At 38.7% G+C, this 22,667-nt stretch overlaps 1 protein-coding gene across 1 annotated transcript; it reads right to left on the bottom strand.

Annotated features, from left to right (window-relative positions):
• Positions 1 to 4,875: 4,875 nt before the first annotated feature.
• Positions 4,876 to 5,725, bottom strand: LOC145404237 (uncharacterized). Its single transcript, XM_080275774.1, has 2 exons — positions 5,282 to 5,725; positions 4,876 to 5,136 (listed from the first exon to the last, which is right to left on the bottom strand). The coding sequence occupies exons 1-2, from the start codon at positions 5,723 to 5,725 to the stop codon at positions 4,876 to 4,878; spliced, it is 705 nt and encodes a 234-aa protein (XP_080131900.1).
• Positions 5,726 to 22,667: the final 16,942 nt, after the last annotated feature.

Here is a 22,667-nt window from a genome sequence, read left to right as displayed (position 1 = left end):
TACAGTGTCACCAAATCACAGGTTCATGTCACACAAAGAAATTTGAAATGAGTTTCTGTTGATGGTTGTTTATCAAAAGGACAACATTAAGGAATTTCATAATAGAACTTCATGGATAATATTCAGAAATGCTTGCATATCGAATGGAAACTGCGTCATCCCTGGCATACAGTGAATATATCAAATGAGAAACAGATCCTCCCCTCACTGCCAGGCCGCCATGAGAATCTGGTTGAATCAGTATTCAAGTAGATAAGCAAGTAACCGTGTAAGTAGGCAGGTAAGTAAGTAAGTAAAAATGTAGGTAGGTAAATAAGTAGGGAAGTAAGTAAGTAGGTGCGTAAATAAGGCGGCTAGTAAGTAAGAACGTAAGTAATCCTGAATGACGAGGGGCCACAGCTCACACACTGCCGGGTAAAATTTTGTAAGAGTTGAGCAAAACTATGAATTTGTGGCTGCGACATAAACTGGAATGGGGAAGAAGGAAGGAGGGAGCGGAGAGAGAGATAAGGAAGAGGGAGGAAGAAAAGAATAATGACAGGGAATGAATGAATGACGGAGGGAGAGAGGAAAAAGGAAGACAGGAGGAGGCAAGGTAGGAAGGAGGTTAAAATGGAGAAACGAGCGAAGAGGAATTGAATGGAGAGAGAGAGAGAGAGAGAGAGAGAGAGAGAGAGAGAGAGAGGATGAAGAAGAAGAGGGAGAAGAAGCTGGTCGGAAGGAAGGGTTCGTTCTGGAGGGAAGATGGAAGGAATTTAAGAAATACGGAGTATAGAAGGAAGAAGTTATGAAGTCATATAAGAAGAAGGGAAGAAAGAAGAGAGGAAGAAAGTAAGCAAAGAAGGAGGAGAGAATGAACAAATGAGGAAGGAAAGAAGGAAAGTCAGTGTTGGAGAAGGGAAATGAGAGGAAAGAGGACGGACAGGATTAGGTTGGAAGGAGGGAGGAATTAAACAACTGTGAGGGAGGGAAGAAAAGAAGGAGGGATGAAGAAAGGAGGAGAGAAGCAGGGATGCAGGAAGGAAGACGAAGCGAATCAGTAAGGAAAGTAATGAAAGGAGAAGGAACGAAGTGGCAATGAAGGAAAGTAAAGAAAGGAGAAGGAAAGAAGCAGCAATGAAGGAAAGGGGAAAGATGGAGAGAGGAAACAAACATTGAGGGAGGAGGGAGGAAGAAAAGGAGACTGGAGAAAGAATAATAGAGAAAGGACGGAGGCAAGAAAGAAGCGAAGATTAGAGGGACGTATCAGTGAGAGGGGAAAGAGGTAGGAAGTCATAAAGTGGCAGGTTCCTCCATTAAGTGCCACCGCAGTCTTCATAACCTTCCTCACATAACCCTTCATTTATCCCCTTCATTATAGTTGATTTGTTCTTACCTGACAAAGATCAGTAACCCCTTTCAGCTCAGCTGCTGCCCACGTGTTGTCAAGTTGGAAGGTGGATTTGACTAGTAACTAGGAGATACCGGCCTCACAACTAAATATCAGTGGGGTTAGTGCAACCCCAATTTGGTATCCAAGTTGTGTGAATAGTCCAGTTCCGTCAAATGAAAACCGACTGACTATACCATCAACTCTTTCCCAATTATGTTCTTGCTACTGCCAGACAATTTTGGTCAACATAGAAGAGTCCTCTCGTGGTGGATGGTTAGAGAAGACTATATCTAACTATTACAATTTACAAAGCCTTTCTAGGTTGCATACAATCGTCTTAGGATGGCAAAAATAATCGAGAAAGGTCCTTGTACCGAAGAGGACGTTAAGATACCAACAAAGCTGTCAGAAATGGACTGATCTCTTTCTCAGCCTGATTTCCGCGGGAGGAGCACTGTCAACTCAGCGCTGAAGCTATTTATTGTTCAGTTCAGAGGAACAGTTCAGCCCCCCCTCCCTTTTATTTTGGTTCGTACAGCGTAAACTATTTCCACATAGGTAACACCTTCACACTTGCAACTAAGGAGAGAGAGAGAGAGAGAGAGAGAGGAGAGAGAGAGAGAGAGAGAAAGACTTAATAATTCACTGCAATGTATCAAACTGCACAGCTTTTGTCCATTATAACAGTTGCATCTATGCTTCGGTGCCTGAAAGGAACTTCTTGATATGGTGACTACAGTATGACAGGGTAATGGAAATGTCCGGACATATTGCCCTCCCTCATCTCCCTTCCTATCCCCCGAAAAGACGATGGCAGGCTACAGAAGAAAGACAACTTCATCCTGCAGTCCACTTGGTTCAAATTGTTAATAAACCCGTGACTACAACTACAACTAGCCTACTTCTACTATTACCATTTATAATTCCCTTCTGTCGTTAGTATTCTGGTTAGTGCTTTTCCGAAGTTAGCTTGCATCTCTTTCCCATGATAGTGGGCACCCTTTTAGTTACACACACACACACACACACACACACACACACACACACACACACACACACACACACACACACACACACACATTGCTTTCTCAAACTCTTTAATATAGGGGTTGTTTGGTATTTTTAATCTTCCGTGTACACAACTGCATGGTTTCGGAAATGTCTTCCTCCGTCTGTCTTTCCCACAACTTATGACCGTACATATCTTATCAGCAATGTGCCCAGGTACCTGGAATGATCGGATCATCATTTTGTCTTCTGAGTGTTTAGTTTGTTTTGGAAGGGATATTTTTTTTATCACAGTTTTTATTTCCATAGTGCTTATATAAGGAAAAAAAACAATACACAGAACTGTCAGGTGATCGTTGTAGATAACAATGGACCTTTAGCAAACAATGCTTCAGCAATAAACTGTGAACTTAATAGCAGAGAAAAGCGTCAGAAATGGCGACCTACAAAAAAAAAAAAAAAAATGTATAGTATTCTACCTACAAGTTTTAAAAGTGAATTATGCAGATGAAGTTGGACATCGGATTCTCAGTTCATTAAAAACACCTAAATGCTAAAGTCAATCTGTGTATGTGTACGTGTGACTGTCTGTGCGTTTGTTCATTTCATTCACGAGAACTATGATAGTTATCGGCCTAATTCTATTTGCATTAGGCTGGAGTAAGTCCAGGGAGTGTCAGAAAAGTGCAAAAAAATTGGTGATCGCGCTCGACGCGACGGTGAGAATCTGAATAGCGACCAGCGACAATATTCAAAAATAATTTTTTCGACTTTCTGGTTAGAAATGGTCAGTGTGGGCTCAAGAACGGTATGGAAACAAAAATAATGGTATTTGCAAACATTTTGTGGTGGAAAGGCTATTAGTTAGTTCCAAAAATGTTTATGGGCATGCACTAGTTATCAGTAATATTATGCAAATAAGCACTGTCTGCGTGTGTGTCTGTTAACATTTAACCCCGTCGGACTTCGACGTGCCATGCTTCAAAAGACACGGAACAGTGAGCTGGCAACGCTGGTGCAAATTATAATTGCATGACGTTAGTGGCGTGTGAACCACGTGCCCGATTTTGTGCCCGATTTTTCATCGGACATTGGGAACCAGCTACAGGTCATATAGCTGGGAAGAATGAGCTGATAATTCACATGGGGATACCCGGTATGTCAAAGCAGGTCCATGTCAAGTTTGGTGTCAGTGCGTGTCTCGGGTGAAGCGCTTATTGACCCGATAGGGCCGCTAAACATTTGTAGGTCCTTCGACTTCACGATCAAAAAGAAAATACGGTTGCTATATCGTGAGGCATGCATATCAGCAGTGAAATAGGAGTGTCCAGTCATGCAATATGGTGTCCTGTGTTACTGCAAGGGTGTATGTACCTCTTAGACAATGCATTTCAGTTACTGAAATTGCTCCTTTGATATCATATGGGTGACTTAGGTTTTCGAATGAATATAATATTACTATACTCGGTTCCACGGAGTCTGACGCACAGATTTTGCCAGCTGATGACAGGCGGAATTGGTAACACTGCGCCGCGTCCTCGGGCGGTGATTGGTCAATCTCCATCGTATTTGAACGTGCGCCAAATTGAATTTGTATTCCTACCAATCTCCTCATTTATTTGTAAGATACAGAATTATACGGCTGCAGATTAATGCAATGATATCTTTAGTGATAAATATGTCCTTTTTAATTTATTAGAGATAAACCTGAACGACACTGAAAACAAAACTAAGGCGCTACTGGACGCATACGGACAACAGTTAAGGACAGAAGCAGGCCTAATGATAATTATGTTTTATTTGTTTATATTGTCATTTCACTATGATTAATTTCGTTCACATTTTACGCGGTTTAATTGTAGCGGCATGGTCTATCTATCTATCTATAGCCCGACGCCCTAATCCCGCAAAGGGTGGCCGCAGACAAAACGCCTCCAATTCACTCTGTCACCCACCGTTTGACTCCCCTCCCCCAACTCACCCCCCCTCCCTCATATACCTCTCAACTCCATCCCTCCACCTCATCCTCGGTCTACCCCTCCCTCTCCCTCCCTCCCTCCACCTCACCTACATACACCCTTTCCTTTATTCCGTCGTTAACAAATACTCGGTTCATTCTGAAATAATGTAATCCATTACTTTCCGGGTCTCTCTCTCTCTCTCTCTCTCTCTCTCTCTCTCTCATGATACCCTCTTATGAAATGGCTCAGGAAAATAAACACCAAACGTATTACTGTAAGAAAAATTTTTTACTGAATCTGACTATGAATACAAACAAAATAATGTAGCTCTGTAAAGCTACTGTTACCTATGAAGGTATTGAAAATGTGTGTTTATTAAAAACAGCATGTATTGATCCCAGTGAGATTGTGTGTGTGTGTGTGTGTGTGTGTGTGTGTGTGTGTGTGTGTGTGTGTGTGTGTGTGTGTGTGTGTGTGTGCTCACACAAATCATAATCAAGAAAAGCTAAGCATATCTAAGGTAAGGTTGTATATTTAGGTCTCCATATCACACTCCTCTTCACTTGGATCGTCCACACTACTTTCGTCAGATGCCACATTAATTACAAAATTTTCAACATAATGATCTTGTGCAATGTCCTTGGCCCTGAATTCAGCCTCAATTTTTAGTGTGTGGTCGATGCATTTCCGCCAATGTTTAGATGTTATGTTGTTGATTGCCTCGTAGGCTATTTGCTCAATTCTCTTCAGGCACTGGTTACCATTAGAGTTTTTCTGCTTCACTTCAGTTTTCACCTGTGCCCAAATTAGTTCAATGGGGTTCAGCATGCAGTGGTAGGGGGGTAGCCTGAGTACACTATGTCCCTGACTAGCTGCTATCTGATCAATTTCGTATTCTTGCTTTGACTTGTGTTTTTTACAGATTTTGAAGTAACTGTACTTTAGTAGCAGAGGGATCATGGGAGATGTTGTTTGAAGTTAACCACTGTAGTAGTTCATCTTTTTTGCTGCTGGTTGTTGACACTTTACAGGTGAATTTTGAATGGTATGGTGCATTATCTAAAACTATTAGTGATCCTTCACTGATGTTGGGAAGTAATTGTTCTTGGAACCAGATCTTGAACCGTTCATGGTCCATAGCATAATGGTAGTCCCCTTTTGATCCATTCTTGGACCGGAACATCAAAAGAGCTCCAGGTATGAATCCTTGGTGACCACCAGCATGAACTATGATGAATCTGGCACCTCTCCCCGTCTTAAGTTTAGGGCCAGCTGTTCCGTCTGGATCAGTCCAACAACGCTCAACACAGATGTTTTGGTTGATCCATGTTTCATCCAAAAAGACCACCGGACGGGGATGGGAACTTGCTCTGTTGTTGTTCATTTCTCGAAGGTATTCTTTTCTGGCTGCCACAATGTCCTTCCTTTCCATCAAAATTTTCCTTCCACTTTGCACCTTCTTATACCGAAATCCCAGTTGTCTTATTATTCTAAATAATGAAGTTCGACACCCTTTGAAACTGATAGGAGGCTCCTGGACACTCTTTAATAAAGCCGAAATCGTTGGCAGTTCACCTCGTTCATAAAACGCCAGCAGCTCTCGTCTGATGCATCCTTGGTCAAAACTGTCCAGATTTCGTACGATGGGCGATGGTTGTACACGTTTAGTTGGTGAACACATTATACCATTCGGTGACTTAGAAGCCTCTGCTATTATCCTCTGGATAGTTCTGTAGCTGACTCCAGATGCTTTTGCTGTTTTCAGTGTCACCTGTAGTTGTGTTTCACACTGACCCTCCCTCGTAAAAAATCGGTGAACGTTCATTACAATATTTCGTCCCTGACTTCCATATTTGTGAGGGGACCGTTGGAACTTTTTGTTAAGGCCTGTGTGTTGCTCTGTACTTGCAGTGCAGGTGGCGGTAGTATTAGTGGTAGTGGTAGTAGTAGTAACAGTGGTGGTAGTAGTAGTATTACTACTTGTTGTTGCTGTAGTAGTTGTCGTTGTTGTTGTTGTGGTGGTGGTGGTGGTAATGTCATGCTGGGTCCATGCATGTTGTCCAGTACATACCTGCCGACAAATCTTTATTTCAGGTAACACATCCTAAGCAGGAATATATTAAAAATAAACGAAAAACCTACAGATGAACCCGTCAATCGTAAAGATTATACTATATATAAATAATTTCATACTTCTAACAAGTATGGGAAACCTATGCAATACTTGATTCTTGAGCTGCTTTCTGTTATAATATAGGTCATCAATTATGCAGTGTTTATGGCACTGTTTAAAAAGGATTTTGGGCAGTCAAGTCTTTTGACATGGTTATTACAACAGCTTCATAAATGTTAAAGGATGCTTACGTAATGTCTATATAACACAACTAAGAAAATCTACAGATATTTTTTGCCCCTTTCTGTTATCCTACCAGCTAGGGCTACGTAAGTTGAGCTGGCGTTTCCAGCTAGCCTACAGGCCATATTCGGGCGCTATCACGTTCGCAAACATGGCCTACTGTCACGCTCGCTGTTACCTCTACACCAGCACTGTTATAACTGTTTGTACTAATTCGTATAATCGCTCTTCCTTATTACTATTTATTACCAACAAGTAATTGAACTACAACCCACGATGAATATTAACACGACGGAAGAGTACAGAAAGTATTTGCTTGAGAACAATTTTTGAATTATGAACTGTACATAGCATCATCACACACTACGACTAAGTTAGGACTAAAGTTAGGACTAAAGATACCAAAAATTCTTACAGTAGATGAGGTAATGAAGGGCATGGTGTAGACTGTGACAGTGTAGTAGTAGTGGGAAAAACATTCGAGCCTTCAAAGGACCTACGAAACCACCCTGCCCGAACGTCTGAATTCCCGCGACAATCGCCAACACTTGTCCGTATACGTCGAGTTGCGACTTTACTTAGTTTTGTTATCAGTGTCGTTCAGGTTTATCTCTAATAAATTAAAAGGGACATATTTATCATTAAAGATATCATTGCATTAATTTATATCTTTATAATCCTGTATCTTACAAATAAATGTTTGGGGTGGCAGGAATACGAAGTCAACAGGGTGCACGTTCAAACACAACGGAAATCCACCAATCACCGCCCGAGTACGTCGCGCAGTGTTACCAGATCCACCTGTCCTCGGCTGGCGAAATCAGTGCGTCAGACTCAGTGGAACCGAGTATAGTACATTTATTTTCATTTATTGTAGATGATAAAGGAAAAGAATACTGATTTTCACTTAGAACGGCCACAGAAGAATATTTTAATACACATGAACCTAAAAATTTTCACCTTAGTAATTTATCTGTAAACTGAACAGAAACCTCTACCACACACACACAGTTTTAAGGTATGCCGTGACATAATTATGATTTAGCTACGTTTGGTTTGGTATGCTACAATGCACAAGAACAGAGATTAAATTTAAATCTGAAACTGTTCAAACAGTGAAGGATCCCCAGTACCATGCAGTCGTACTTTGAAGACACACAGTCTTGCTTGTTAGACAGGAAAGTATGGTAAACGATTTGAAAATGTTTAATGAAAAATGCTGAGAAATTTTTGCCTATTTTCGACGAAGGAAAGGGTTTGTCAAAACATATGCATTGTTACAATACCCACTTCAAGTACAAAAACAAGTAATCAACAAAGTGATATATGTTCACGAAATATCTTCCACTGTATTATCAGATTACCTAAATAGCCTAGTTTCTGCTGAATATCGTTAGTCTGTCACGGGACTGGTATTCTTGAGAAGATTTGTTTTAGTCCACTGTGGATGTATGGCCTCCACCGTATTGTGGATTCTGCACTGACGATCAGGAATCAGAAAGAGATTCATAATGAAATTTTTCGTATTAGAATGTTGAAGAAAAAAAAAATGGTGCCAAACTACCCACTTTAATTACTATGGAGTTTATATGAGTATCGAATTTGAAACGTAATTACTATTAAATAAGTAAATGCGCATTTGATAACTGTATCTAGTCGAAGCTGCACTGCGAGTAAAGGCCTACATTATTACATTCTACGAAACTTCTGTGGAATTGCATTGAGGTGCATTTATTAGCATTCATGTTAAGCCTTCTTGATGCAGCTGCCTCACTGTGTTAATATCGAATTGACATTTGAAGTATATATTCTGACAGGCAGGTTATCAGTAGATGTAACCTACTTTAGAAAAGAAATGAAATCAGCAGTAAAAGTCTAATATTGAGGTTATAAGGTTGTGGTAATCAATGTTTAAATAAAAGATACTCTCTACTGAGTGTTGCAATAGTAGTATGCATTTAATTTAAAAAAAAAAAAAAAAAAACTATATTGCTCGCAGTAAAAAGATTCTCTCAAGGTGAATAAAAAACACTTGGGGCAGCAAGAATAATGTGTTGAGACGTCATCTTCTGAAAGGGTGAAAACAAAAAGCGATCTTAAAAGAAAATTAAAATCCGTTTTTATCGGACTGATGATTGTCCCGTGTCAGGCTGACGGCACGGTAGCTTCACTAAGTATGTTGACTGGGCAAAAACTGGGCCGTGAAAACACCGCTCTGCCCTTGTTAACCCGGTCCGTCACGCATAAAAGCTAACAGGTCGTCTCTGCTGCACTGCCCACTTCATTGTCACCAGCAGAAAATATTCAGATAGATGAATTAAAAACAGAATCGTCGTTTTCGGACAAAAGCCCAATACAAAATGCCGACTGTTGTATTGGATCCCCCAGCCATTGTGAAGTGGTTGTTGGCTGTATCTATACTGAACACTTTGGATTACCAACAAACAGGAAACAACTAGGTGTAGGGGCCCGAGACTAGGCCACCGTTGTATAAAACATACAGTATAACCTTTTCAATCATCTTTTACTTATTTATTTTTTGCATGTTCATACCATCTCCATACCATTTTTTTTTCTCCTTGGGTGAGACTTCGAATTATCTACAATCTAACCATCACCTTAACTACAACAGATTTTTTCCAAGTTGAAATTAATCATCTGTAGAAAGGAATAATAATATGAGAGAATACGGCTTCAACTTCGAGACTAAAAATAATAATAATAGTTGCTTGTGACATTCTTTATACTATTTTACTGCAGTTTCCAGCCGATTTTATTCAAAGAGAAGTTTTTAAAGCTAGAAGTGTTGAATGCTAACCCTTTCGCAAGTGGAACTCTAAAGCTGGATAGCATTACGTGACAGAAGCAAGAATAAATAAAAATAGCCTCAACGTACTGAATGTGTTAAACTAATCCGTAATAATAATATAGGTTGGAATGTCGCATCTATAGTCCCTTCGACTGGAGAACACCGTTTTTATATCTATCATTTTTGCTGTTGCCGGACGAATTTATTTAACCCAGGAGAACACCTTCAGACAAAAGGAATTAATAAAGGCGATGTCCTAGCCCTCTTGTTCCAGAAATCCCACCAGAGCACAATAATACCGTCTTAAATTGGAAGCATCGACATTAAAAGACGTAGGCTACTCTGGTTTAACAAAGGGTGGGAATGTACAACGATCGATATTTCGAGGTAACTAAATATATAGAACATTATGGACTGTTTCTCCCCTTCTGGCACTTTCTTAATTAGCATTTCTAACACTAAATTGAATTGAAACCGAAAGATATCTTTGAATTTACTCCAGTATGAGGTTATGAAGATTAAGCCAATTTAAATGTTCGTCAAACTCCGCTACCAGCGTATTTATAGAGGGGGGGGTGTATGGAGGGGAGGAGGGAGTGTGGTCAGCTGATGTAATAATTCGAACTACATACTACATAGATGATCACTTCTAACTTATCTCTACAATACAAAAATCATTCTTATTTTATACTTGTAATACACTTTTAATAGATTATAATTATTCACACATACTAAATTGTTCTTAATTTCTAAATTACAACTATCTTACATCTAAGTTATGCTTATATTACATCTTAACCTAATTTACTGGCACTACAATCTGAATGCAACTTTACAAGGTATATCTGTCTATGATTGGAGTCAAATCGGATTTTCCAACACACGAGCATTATTTTTTTTAATATGGTGTAATGGTTCTCGAAAAATGGACATGCTGACGAAAACTGGATATCGTATTCGAAATTTACAGGTTCATGTTGCTTAGAAACAACTAAAAATATACTAGAACCATAACACTTTTTAAATTTTGTCGACAAGTGATCAGTGAATTGTCATATTGTATTATTGACGTTAATGTAGGTAACTTATTGAAGGATAAAATTATTTGGTCTCTGAATAAGTAGTACCCATGAACATGTCTTGCCCGTTAGGATCTGTTTGGGCCTAGCGAGTAACTACATAGTGCAGTCACCTAAAGCATTAATGACAAGCTGCTATTATGTGAACGGCACAATCATAAGTTTTCCTCTGAGTTTTCCTCTTTCAGTATGTAAATCCTTATAGGTTAGGTCCAGTTAAATCATTCTTTACCCACTAGACAATCAGACATCCATGTAGTTTTGTAATTAACAGGCAAGCGCTTTATTGAATTGCCTGAGTAATTAGGGATTATAGAAGATGCGCCGAGGATTGCTTTTTAAATATATATATATATATATATATATATATATATATATAAATACGGTGCATCATTCTAAACAGTAGAGAAGCGGTGTTACGAAACATTTTATGACACTAAATGAACCCGAAATATAGTTTCTGATACTTTCTCTTTTTGTGGGCTTCTGACAATTAAAATTTTCTATCGTGTGCATTTGATCTGTTGATTATAAAGATCTCTCTCTCTCTCTCTCTCTCTCTCTCTCTCTCTCTCTCTCTCTCTCTCTCTCTCGTAGTAGTAGTAGTAGTAGTACGATGGTAGTAGTAGTAGTAGTAACGGTACTAACTGGCAAAGACGAGGTGCTTTTTTTATTTTTGTTTTTGTAGAGACTCGGCCCCTCAAATTGTGTGCATTTCACAGCTCCTGTCACCTAAAATACTATGTAACATCTTATTCTCAGCGATTTGTTTACTGCAGCTTCATAACCTCCTGTATGGTATCGATGAACACATTGTCGATATTAGATAACTAACAAGAAATAAGTTAGAACATCATAGGTGTGGACTATGCCAAAGCGAGTATGGTTGTAGGGCATTTTGGGCTAAAGTTTGTTATGTTTTATGGCTAATAAAACTGATAAGCAACTCTCATAACGATTTCATAAAAGTACTGCTTGCATTGATTGGTCTAACAGCTTGGGAAATACACACACACACACACACACACAAACACACCCACACCCACACCGCTCGCTGGTGCAGTGGTAACGTTCTCACTTGCCATCTGGTAGACGAGAGTTCGCGCCTCGCTCAGGTTGCGAAAAGTTTCACTGACGAAGTGGGTGGTTACTGTCCCCCTTGAGCAAGGGGACGGGTGTGTGGGTGTGTGAAGGTCACAGCCTTGCCTTTAGATCGGACTATATGAGCTCTCAGCTCCCTTCCGGGAGGGTAAGTTGCTGACGATCACGACCATCAAGTGATCCTGACCGATCCGGTGAATTACATACACAGTTACAGTACCCTGTTCTTGCTTAGCGGAAATGCTTTGGATGTTTTTTGGCTACTGTTGGTTCTTTAAGTTGAAAATCTTGTACACATTAAAAACAGTTTTTATGGCGATTTCAAATGATATGCCATAACTGGTTTACTAGCTGTGAAGAAGAGGAAGTTTGGGTAGTAATCAAGCAAAAATGGTTTTCGAGCCGTATGACGCAAGATTTTTTCACACGCCAAAAATTGCCTGAACGATAGTGCTACTGCTGGTTCGAACAATAATGAACGTACTTGATATTACTTCCTTGAACACAATGGAGAGAGAGAGAGAGAGAGAGAGAGAGAGAGAGAGAGAGAGAGAGAGAGAGAGAGAGAGAGAGAGAGAGACGTGTGAAACTGGAGGAGAGTGAAGGAAACAATAGGAGGGAAAAAAATCCGACAGAATAACTGGGTGGCACGTCAGTCGCGAGTTCCAACACTGCTGGAAGAGAAATACATCAATTCAATAGAATGAATGACTGAATTAGTTAAAATATTCATCACTGAGTGATCAGTGAACTTTAATATATTTCATTATTGTCGTCGTTATCTCATCAACAGCAGAGAAGTTCTGAAATGTTAGTAAGTCTGGTGATAACACACGCTTTAGCCTGTTTGGAGGTTTTTGGTTTGGGTACTTAGAATCGACAATTAAAGAAACAGTAAGCAGTCACTTTTCAATGAACGTCAGAATCGTAAGCTTCCTTCTTCCAGTATGTAAATCCTTATGGGTCACGCCCAATTAAATCACATTTTACTCATTACACCGACAGGCGTCCATCTACCTTAATAATTACCAGGCAAGAGGTTTACTGAATTGCCTTAATGGCGATTTTTTTTTTTAGTAGAATAAGTACTGAGGATTGCTGTTTCTTTTTTTTTTTTTTTTTTTAATAGAAATGGGAAGGAAAATGTCATCAGCTTTACCTGATACGCCATAAGTTGTCCGTGCGTCACTGTTCCTATGTCATCTAAAAGAGTATGTACCACTTTATTCTCAGTGAATTATTTTGCGTACTGCATCTTCAGATCCTCTTGTATGCTATCGATGAACACATTGTCATTATTATGTAAATAACAATAAATAGGCTACAGCATCACAGGTGAGGAATGTGCCCTAGCAATAAGGCCAGCTTTGTTTTATTTTTTACGACTGATAAAACCGAAAAGTAACATTCATAACGATGTCAGCAAAGAACCGCATGCAGTGAATGACCTAACAACTGACGAAAAAAGCACACACACACACACACACACACACACACACACACACACACACTTATAGTACCCTGTTCTTGCTGAGCGGAAATGCTTTGGACGTTTCTCGGCTACTGTTGGTTCTTTGAGTGGAAAATCTGGTACACCCTAAAAACAATTTTTATGGCGATTTGAAAATGATATGCCAAGATTGGTTCACTAGCTGTGAAGAGAAAGTTTTGGTCCTCCTCAAATAAGAAAATGTTTTCTAGCCATGAGGCGCAAGGTTTTTACACGCCAAATGTCGGCTGAAGTATACTGCTACCGCTGGTTTTGCTCGTTCGAATAATAATTAACCTAATTGACGATGCTATCCTTTGAATACAATGGAGAGAGAGAGAGAGAGAGAGGTAAGAAAAGAGTGAGAATGAAAGTGATGGAAAGAATATGAGGGAAAAAAAAAAAAAACAAGAGAATAGCTGAGTTGCCTGGTCACGATGTTGCTGTTGGAGAAATACGTTAGTTAAAGAATCAACCACTGACTCATCAGTAAATGTTGATGTATATATTTATTAAATCGGTATGAATATCCCCAGTGTTGTTCCGTGAGTATTTTTGATTAGATGTCTTCTCGGGATTATTTATACCTCGTAAAAGTAGTTGGGGGTTGGTTTTTTAGTGAAGATAATCCAAAACGGAAAACGTGGGGGGGCTAAGAGGGCTGTAGTTCCCCCAGTGTTTTCTATTTAATAAACTGTCTAAATTTTAAGACTGAGGTTCAATAACAACCAATGAAACTGATCAAGTTTGTAAAATATGATACAATATGTAGAATATTATCATAAATCTTATTGGCGCAACTATTTGAGACGCACCGTAGCAGTGTTATGATGTTTTTCAATGTTCACGTTGTCTGGCGAGGCTGTTCTTGTTATTCGACGAGTCGTCAATAGCTCTCTGTTGCCTTCTGGTCTATGAGTTTATTTTCTTTAAGATGTTTATAATTATGTTTATGTGTTTCGTTATCGTAACTCATAGAGATTGAGAGACTTGCTGGAGGAGCACAATGACCCACAACCGGCTAAACCACCTACTGAGTATTCATACTACCAGACTTGACATTCTTGATCTGAAGGCGGTTCAAAATTTATTGACACGACGGAGAGAAGAAAAGCCATGTTTGATCGTGTCCGACATGCTGAATAAATGTCTGCATTTTGTGCATATCGCATGTTGGAATCTATATATTTTAAGATCAAGGTTATTGTGATTGAATGCAAATGTGTATGTGTGTGTGTGTGTGTGTGTGTGTGTGTGTGTGTGTGTGTGTGTGTGTGACAAATACATGTTATGTTATGGAAGATGAGCGACCTTTAATACGAATGAAAACAACTGTGGGCTTATAGGGCTGAACATGGACATAAAAAGGAAGAAAGACTTGGAGTGCTTTTCTTGAAAATTCTAAAAATTCTACGCGTGTTTGATCAAATATTTCCAAATTTGATCCAAAATGATCATAAGTTATATCATAATAGTAATAGTTTCCAAAAGAATAAAAGCGGGACGGTATATTTCAACCTGCATCCTACCGCAGGAGTGCAGGAACATCTTGATAAGGGTGCAGCATACTACACCAAAAATGCAGTGGCTAAATTGTTAGACTTGGCATAGTTTGAGCTGAAAGTGTAGCCTGTTCTTAACACACCAAACTCCATCACTAAACACACATGCTTCATTAAACATCAACTTTTAGGTTCGCTCGTTCGTTGAAAGATTCCCTGCACATAGAGTGCAGGCCGGGCCATACATTAGCCCGGTCAGTGGTGTATGGGCTGATTAAAAAACAGTAAGTGGGGAGGACAGGACCTGGGGAATGCCCAGCACACACGTCCTGTCTCCTGACTGGCTTTGTGGTGTGTGTGAACTTTTAGGTAAAATCAAACTGAAAAATATCGGGTGGTCTGCAAACTTAAAAGCTTTTCGATTTAATGTAAACTTTCTAGTACGGAGGTGTACCGTATACATATTGTCTTGCTCCCCAAAATGTGTGGGCAAGACAATATGGTATTTAATGCTATGATGACCAGTCATTCTTCTGTGGACGTCAGAATCATAAGCTTGTCTCTTCCAGCATGTAAATCTATATTGGTCACTTTCAGTTAATTAAATCCCCCTTTACCCACTAGACCAGTGTTCGTCAATCTTTCAAGTTCATGCACCGTTCCAGGAGCATTGAGAAATCAAGTACCCTGGCTCCTTGGACGATTATAAAAAAAAAAAAAAAAAAAAAGTTTTTTTTTTTTTTTAATTCGTTCTAAGACCGAAAATATACAGTATAATTAAAGAAGTTAGTTGTCTCCTTCAAATATTAGGTACAGTACTTGGTCTTAAGTAATTGGTATATAAGTGCTGAATGTATAATACATTATAATTATATGTATATGTTTTGTATTTTTATGATTAAATGTACATAGCATGTCCTTCAAATGGTTAAAAAAAACTATTTATCACATTGTATACACAAGATATAACACAGGAAATTAAAAAAGGTTATATATTCAGTGGCTCGGTTGCTGCTGCACTGCTTGAACAATATAAGCGAGGTTTTGTTTCACTTTCCGGTGCCCCCCCTTCATCAAGAAATCCACATCTTGTAACTGGTTTCGCTTTTTACTTTGCCCAGGACGGAGCCCAGCGAGGTATTATTTTTTGTCGAATTTGTTTTCTTTCGTTGTTAACAACATTACAGATATGTCATAAAAAGACTTGTAGTTACTTGTAGAGAAGTTATATATATTAGACTTGTGGACGAGCGGTTGTTATACTTGAGTTGTTTGTACATTGATAATCTTGGTTCCCTTTTGTCATGCAATGACAGGAGAGGTAAAGAATAGTATGGGACTATTTTTATTTGTCTTGGAAATATTAACAGAGTCTCTCACTCACGAGTGAGTATGAGTAGAGTCCCTGTCTCCCTGTCTCGCTCTCTCTCTCTCCATGTTGCTAAGCCCTTCTCCCTACTACCTGCCTGTTCTATGGCCTGTCTCCTTCTGAGCTCTCTTCCTAAATTCTGGTGTAGCAGGGGTCGTGTCACGTGTGTTACACTGTGGTTGGAAAGTTCTAGAAGCCTGTGTGTGAGTATGTGTGTATGTGTGTGTATGGTCACGAGGCACTGTCGTGTGTCTATGAAGCATTCCTTGAGTTAAGAGTGTGTAAGCATGTTTAGCATTGCTCGATTCTTGCAGACACAGTACCTTCTCATCATCTGACTTCCTGCTTCTATCTGTCTCTCTATCTATCTATTAATCTATTTATCTATTATGATTTGTAATTATAATATGGAGACCTGACATTGCTCGGCCGCACAGCTGAAGGTCCTCCAACAGCAATTATCATTGACATATGCTAATCTATTAGTACATAATATTGATTATAATATTGTATACATATAATATTCATCGTAAATTTCACCTAACTTGTATGATGATTCTGGTAATACAGAATTGTGGTAATACATAATTGTAACATTGTGAATTGTTACATAATTGTATTGTAATTGTTACATTGTAGTAACATTGTAATAATACATAATTGTAACATTTTATGAATTGTTACATAATATTGTGGTAATGCATAATTGTGTTGGCCTTATAATTGTAGTTACATTTTGTTAATGCAACTGTTACATAATTGTGTTGGCCTTATAATTGTAGTTAGGGTTACATAAAAGTTACATCTTGTTAATGCAACTGTTACATAATTGTTACATATTGTTTGTAGTTACATAATTGTAGTTAAAGTTACATAAAAGTTACATCTTGTTAATGCAACTGTTACATAATTGTTACATATTGTTTGTAATTACATAATTGTAGTTAAAGTTACATAAAAGTTACATCTTGTTAATGCAACTGTTACATAATTGTTACATATTGTTTGTAGTTACATAATTGTAGTTAAAGTTACATAAAAGTTACATCTTGTTAATGCAACTGTTACATAATTGTTACATATTGTTTGTAGTTACATAATTGTAGTTAAAGTTACATAAAAGTTACATCTTGTTAATGCAACTGTTACATAATTGTTACATATTGTTTGTAGTTACATAATTGTAGCAAGTGTAACATAATGCAATCGTTTGTCGTTACATAATTGTTACATATCGTTTGTAGTTACATAATTGTAATAATTGCAGTCCTGACATTGAATCCGGTCATGCTGCGGTCGATGATAGTGATGATGTGCCACGCCACTTGCTTGTGGAGAAAACAATTTGCTTTTTGTTTCACCTATAGAAGGAGTTTATGTGATGATGTGCCGTGCCACTCGCTTGTGGAGACAACAATTTGCTTTTTTGTTTCACTTATAGAAGGAGTTTATGTGATATTTTGGCATTTGTAGTAACACACTTATTTTCATTTGTTTGTTATTTGATCTTACTCTATTTCTTTCTTTTTTCATTTCTTACTTTTTCTTTCTTTTTTTTTTTGTATGTATTGATTTTCTATAGTTTGTTTTTCTTCACTTGTGTACGCTTTTTCTGTGTTGTTCATAGTTGCATAATTACTGGCTAATTTCCTAGGGACTCTTTTTTAAGGTTTAGTTTATATTGCACAGATATTACTGAAAATGATATTATATAGTCCCATATTTTGTTATTTTATATAAAAAATATATATACACTATATACAGTATTAACTTTATACACTGACTTGTTCTTCACTTGTACCTATCGTGGGCAATATATGTGTCAGCACTGTGTGGAAATCTTTGTCTTCACGATTGTGTTGAAGATGTTCATTCTTGCTAACGTCATTTGTGTTGGCCATTTTTTTTTTCTGGTTTTCCTTGTAACTTAATTTATCTGTTTCCACTAGGTAGCTTTAATTAATAAATGTTTAATACAGTTCTTTTATTCGCTCACTGAGTAATTGTGATGGTATATTTTCTTTATTACTTTGTAGATGTATTAATGTATAGCTGTATGTATGAAACACGTATTTTATGTAGGTATAAATGGTAACACTCGTTGGTAGTAAATAAATGTTATAATAAATGAATGAATATATACAGTGTAGAATATTTATTGTTGGTGATTATTTAGTGTTTGAGTTATGCAGATAACTGAAGTAAGTATGTGTATTTAAACTGTAACTATACAGCACGTTTTATATGTTTGTGCAGAAGCTTATTGTCTATCACTGTGTATTGTATAAATGAAGTAACTATGTAACTCACTAATTTTTACCGTGGTGGGAAAGGTGTTAGTGATGGCGCAGGTGGTGAGTTGACTGACGTGGCGTCTTTTCAGCAAGCACGCATGATGACGTCGACTTCCCACACTGGTAGCTGTGGTGAGTAAATGAGTAGCGATGAGTAACTTGAGTGAAGATGAGTGAGTAGGATGAGTTGTGAATATGGACTTGGTATTTGCTTCGTCATCTTGACCTCTTCACTCCTGCGTCAGCGGTGGAGGTTGGGTGGATGTAGCAGAGAGAGGAGGGTGAGGCCTGGTGGTTATGAGTTATGAGTCGAGTCTCACTCTTCGTTTGTTTGTTTTGTATTTTCTTACTTGATGTATTCTTGGTCCTTTTTTCTTGTGATTTACTCGTTGTAGGATGAAGACTGCCGCTATTTGTAGGTGCGTGTAGAAGATTATACAGACGACTCGTAGAGTTGTTACTTGTAGTTGATTGTAGATGGTTGTAGTGTAGTTCGTTCACTGTAGAACTGAAGTTAATCTTGTAGAGTGTCGCCTGCTTTTGTAGAAATTCACTGTTGATTCGAAGACGAGGTGCGTTCTTTTCGCTGCTACCAAATGTCATAAAAAGACTTGTAGTTACTTGTAGAGAAGTTATATATATTAGACTTGTGGACGAGCGGTTGTTATTCTTGAGTTGTTTGTACTGTACGTTTATAATCTTGGTTCCCTTTTGTCATGCAATGACAGGAGAGGTAAAGAATAGTATGGGACCATTTTTATTTGTCTTGGAAATATTAACAGTCTCTCACTCACGAATGATTATGAGTAGAGTCCCTGTCTCCCTGTCTCACTCTCTCTCTCTCTCCATGACTGGATGAAATTACATAAAACATTCAGGATATGTGGGCACTGGTCCCAAAAGGAAGTGATTGAACTTTGGAGGTAATCGAGTGACCTTAATAGGTCAATATCAAAGTCACGGATTTTCAGAGGGCTATAATTGAAACATGTTGATGATAAGAGATATTTACTATTATCAACATACATAAACTGCCACATGGCCTTTCATTTGGTACCAAGACCTTTGTCCATGAGTGACCTTGAAAGGTCAAACTCAGGGTCACGGGTATTCATGTGGCTATAACTCGAAACTGGTAACAGATAGATATTTACTATTATCAACACATAGGAAGTCCGATATGGGCTTTCTTTGGTACCATGACATTTGACCTTTAAGTGAAAGATGAAAGGTCAAACTCAAGGTCACGGATATTCGAGCTACAGCTCGAAACTGGTTGAAGATAGAGATACGATCATCAGCATAATAGGATGTCACATATGGGTTTATAATTGATACTATGACCTTTGACCTTAAGTGACCCTGAAAGGTCAATCTCAAGGTCAAAGATATTGAGGGGGCTATAACTCGAAACTGGTTGAAGAAAGAGATATTTAGAGTACAATTATCAAGGTATAGGAAGTCTCATATGGGCTTTCATTTGGCACCATGACCTTTGACCTTGAGTGACCATGAATGGTTAAACACTAGTTTACTGATTTTCAGGGGGCTATAACTTGAAAAAAGTTGAAATTAAAATAACTGCTGTTGGGTGAGGTTTGTTCTGCCTGGCACCACCTGTTTGTTTTAATATCCGCCAGATTTGAGAAGCCTCTTCTTGCCAAATGTGTTGTTGGCATTCGAACTAGATATGCCATGGCCATTCGTGGAAGTTCTTTGTAGTTTGGAATTTCTAAAAGTGGGCATCAGAAATCTCCATACTAGGAGAATTCATAGAATTATGACTTCTGGCCAAAATCAGTGGACAGTTCTAACAGTTGTCAATTATTCCAGTTTGGCTGATCTTACAAAAGTTGATACAAAGGAGTTCTCAATCCACATACATTCTCCAAGTGCTCTTGCCTCTTGATCAGGGAAATAGATACTAAACTTCGTTTCCTGATTATTCAGCTGAAAAAACAACATAATCTTTAATATTTTCCTCTGGAGAAGGAGATAGCACTTCCCATTTGCATCCTTTCAAAACTGATCAAGGGAGGAGAAACTACCGAAGTCCTTAGTCAAATTTTCTTTCCCACAACCCAATCTTCAACCTGACAGCTTCAGTCTTGCCAGCTACATCAAAAATATCCCCACCATTGCCTTGAAGTGATAGGTTTAACTGATTCAGCTTCTCAGAGGTAGAAGCCATGTATGATAATCTGGCAGTCCTGTGGTTGTTCTGGAGCTTGACAGCCTTTTCGTCTTCTTCTTCTGTCACAAATACACACACTTCTTTATCCTATTGTTAGGAATCTGCTCATCAGTTTGCCACAAGGCATCCAGCAAACATCTGCATGCAGCAGAGGCCTAGAAAATTCTTCATCAATTTCCTTGCAAAGCTGTTCAAATATGCGACTCCTTTTTGCTCATGCACGGATTCACTATCTTTACCACATCACTGAAGGTTTCGTAAAAATCATGTTTTCCCACATTTGACAGTAAATTCATGGCAGGCAGTAACTCCCGATGTATTATACAGCCAATACAATAGCAGCTGGAAACAACATCCTTAATTTTCTTGACAACGCCTTTCTTACTTCCAACCACTACCGCAGCCCCATCTGTGGTAACACAAGCATATTTGCTCCAGCTCAGATTATTCTTGACTATTAATTTATTTATCTTGGAGAATAGGTCCCCTGCCTTTCTTTGCCCACCTAGTGGTAAAGAGAGTAGAAAATTATGTTCCATTATCATGGACTGACTGTCACGAAAGCTGCAGTAAGCTAAAAGTTGAGCAACATTGGCAACCTCAGTGGTTTCATCGAACTGCGAACCAAACCAAGGTGCTACCCTGTACCTTGTAAGTAGCTGTTCCTTAAAAACTCCAGCGACTGCCACAGATCGACGTGCTATTGAAGAGTCTTAAGTTTCAATACTCCGAACCTTATCAAGTGGTTTCTTGCCTCCATAAAGATGCTGGGCAGCTGTGTCTAAGCATTGAAGCATGACTTCTGCTAAAGTGAAAGGTTTCTTAGATTTCAGAAAGAGATGTGCTATTTCCATTGGTCATGAGAAGGAGCTTCATCTTTTTTCGATGGACTATAATGCTATTGAAAGAATTTTGTGGCTTTGTAAGTTCAGCTCGAGTTGCGTCAGTAAAATTCTTTGATTTATTTTTAAGCTCATTGTGTTGCATTTTGATATGAGACAGTAGCCTGGACAGTACAAGATTTGAATTTTTATACTTCGAAAAACAGAAGAGACACTGAGTAAGTGGATAAGGATTCTGATCCTCTTCACTTGGCAAATAAAATCCATACTTCACGTTGACATTATTCCACTTCCTTCTCTTTAATATCAGTTGAATGGACAAACTTGATGGATGTTGCCTTTTCTGCCTGAAACTCATTTCACCGCCATTTTTCGGTGTTGAACTGATCCAGTTGGGTGATCTTTCTGTCCATTTTCATCAATTGTTTGCCTTTTATCCAGCTCTTCAAGTCGTAGTTCATCAGTAACACCGAGTTTCTTGAAGTACTTGAGCAGAACCAACTGCAGGAAATAAAACAATTTCTCCATTTAGTTTTATTTTATTACAAATCTACCATGTTTTATTCTGCAATCTCAGTATATTCTTGCAAAATAATAATAATAATAATAATAAAACTCCAGCCTCGTCTATCCTGGATAATATCCTGCGAAGAGGCTAGCTACTATGAGTGACCCTGAACATGATTATATAATGCACCCAGTCTGATTCTTGTCGCCCTCTACATGACACACGCATCATTGGTTGCCGCGCCCAGCGAGCCCTCTCGTGGTCTGTCGGGCTGCCTGGACGGATTTCTGGGCTGCCCACTAGGGGACACTGGTGGGAGGCAGAGTTGCCCACCAGGGGACAAACTTGAAATAGCCAAAACTCCACTGACCGGGCATATGTATGGCCCGGCCTTCACTACAGGTAAAGGATATCTTCGAACCAGCGACACACACATTAACTCGTATTTCAACTCATCGTGACATGTATGCATACGTGCATAGAAGGAAACACGACACGGGTTTGTAACCTGTAGCTCCTGTCCCTCAGTGATTTATTTTGCTTATCACACGTTAACACCGTCTCTAATATTTTTGTTATTGTATGAATGTAGAAACAGGTTCCATCAAAAACATACAAAGAGAACGTTCAAGTGCAATGTACAGAAAAAAAATTACTCAGGAACGGTTGCTACGTTGCCTCCTGTGCATAAGTGTAGACGGGGAGGGCTTAAATGGGTCTTAGCCCCTACCTTTGATCTGTTGGTTACAATGTTGCTTCTTAGACTGATCTCTCTCTCTCTCT

The sequence above is a fragment of the Coenobita brevimanus genome, chromosome 7 (assembly GCF_032717465.1).
Source record: "Coenobita brevimanus isolate Jiangsu-jjx chromosome 7, ASM3271746v2, whole genome shotgun sequence".
NCBI classification, from domain to species: Eukaryota; Metazoa; Arthropoda; class Malacostraca; order Decapoda; family Coenobitidae; genus Coenobita; species Coenobita brevimanus.
Note: the sequence above shows the minus strand (reverse complement) of the source record. Positions and strands in the feature narration are given on the sequence as shown.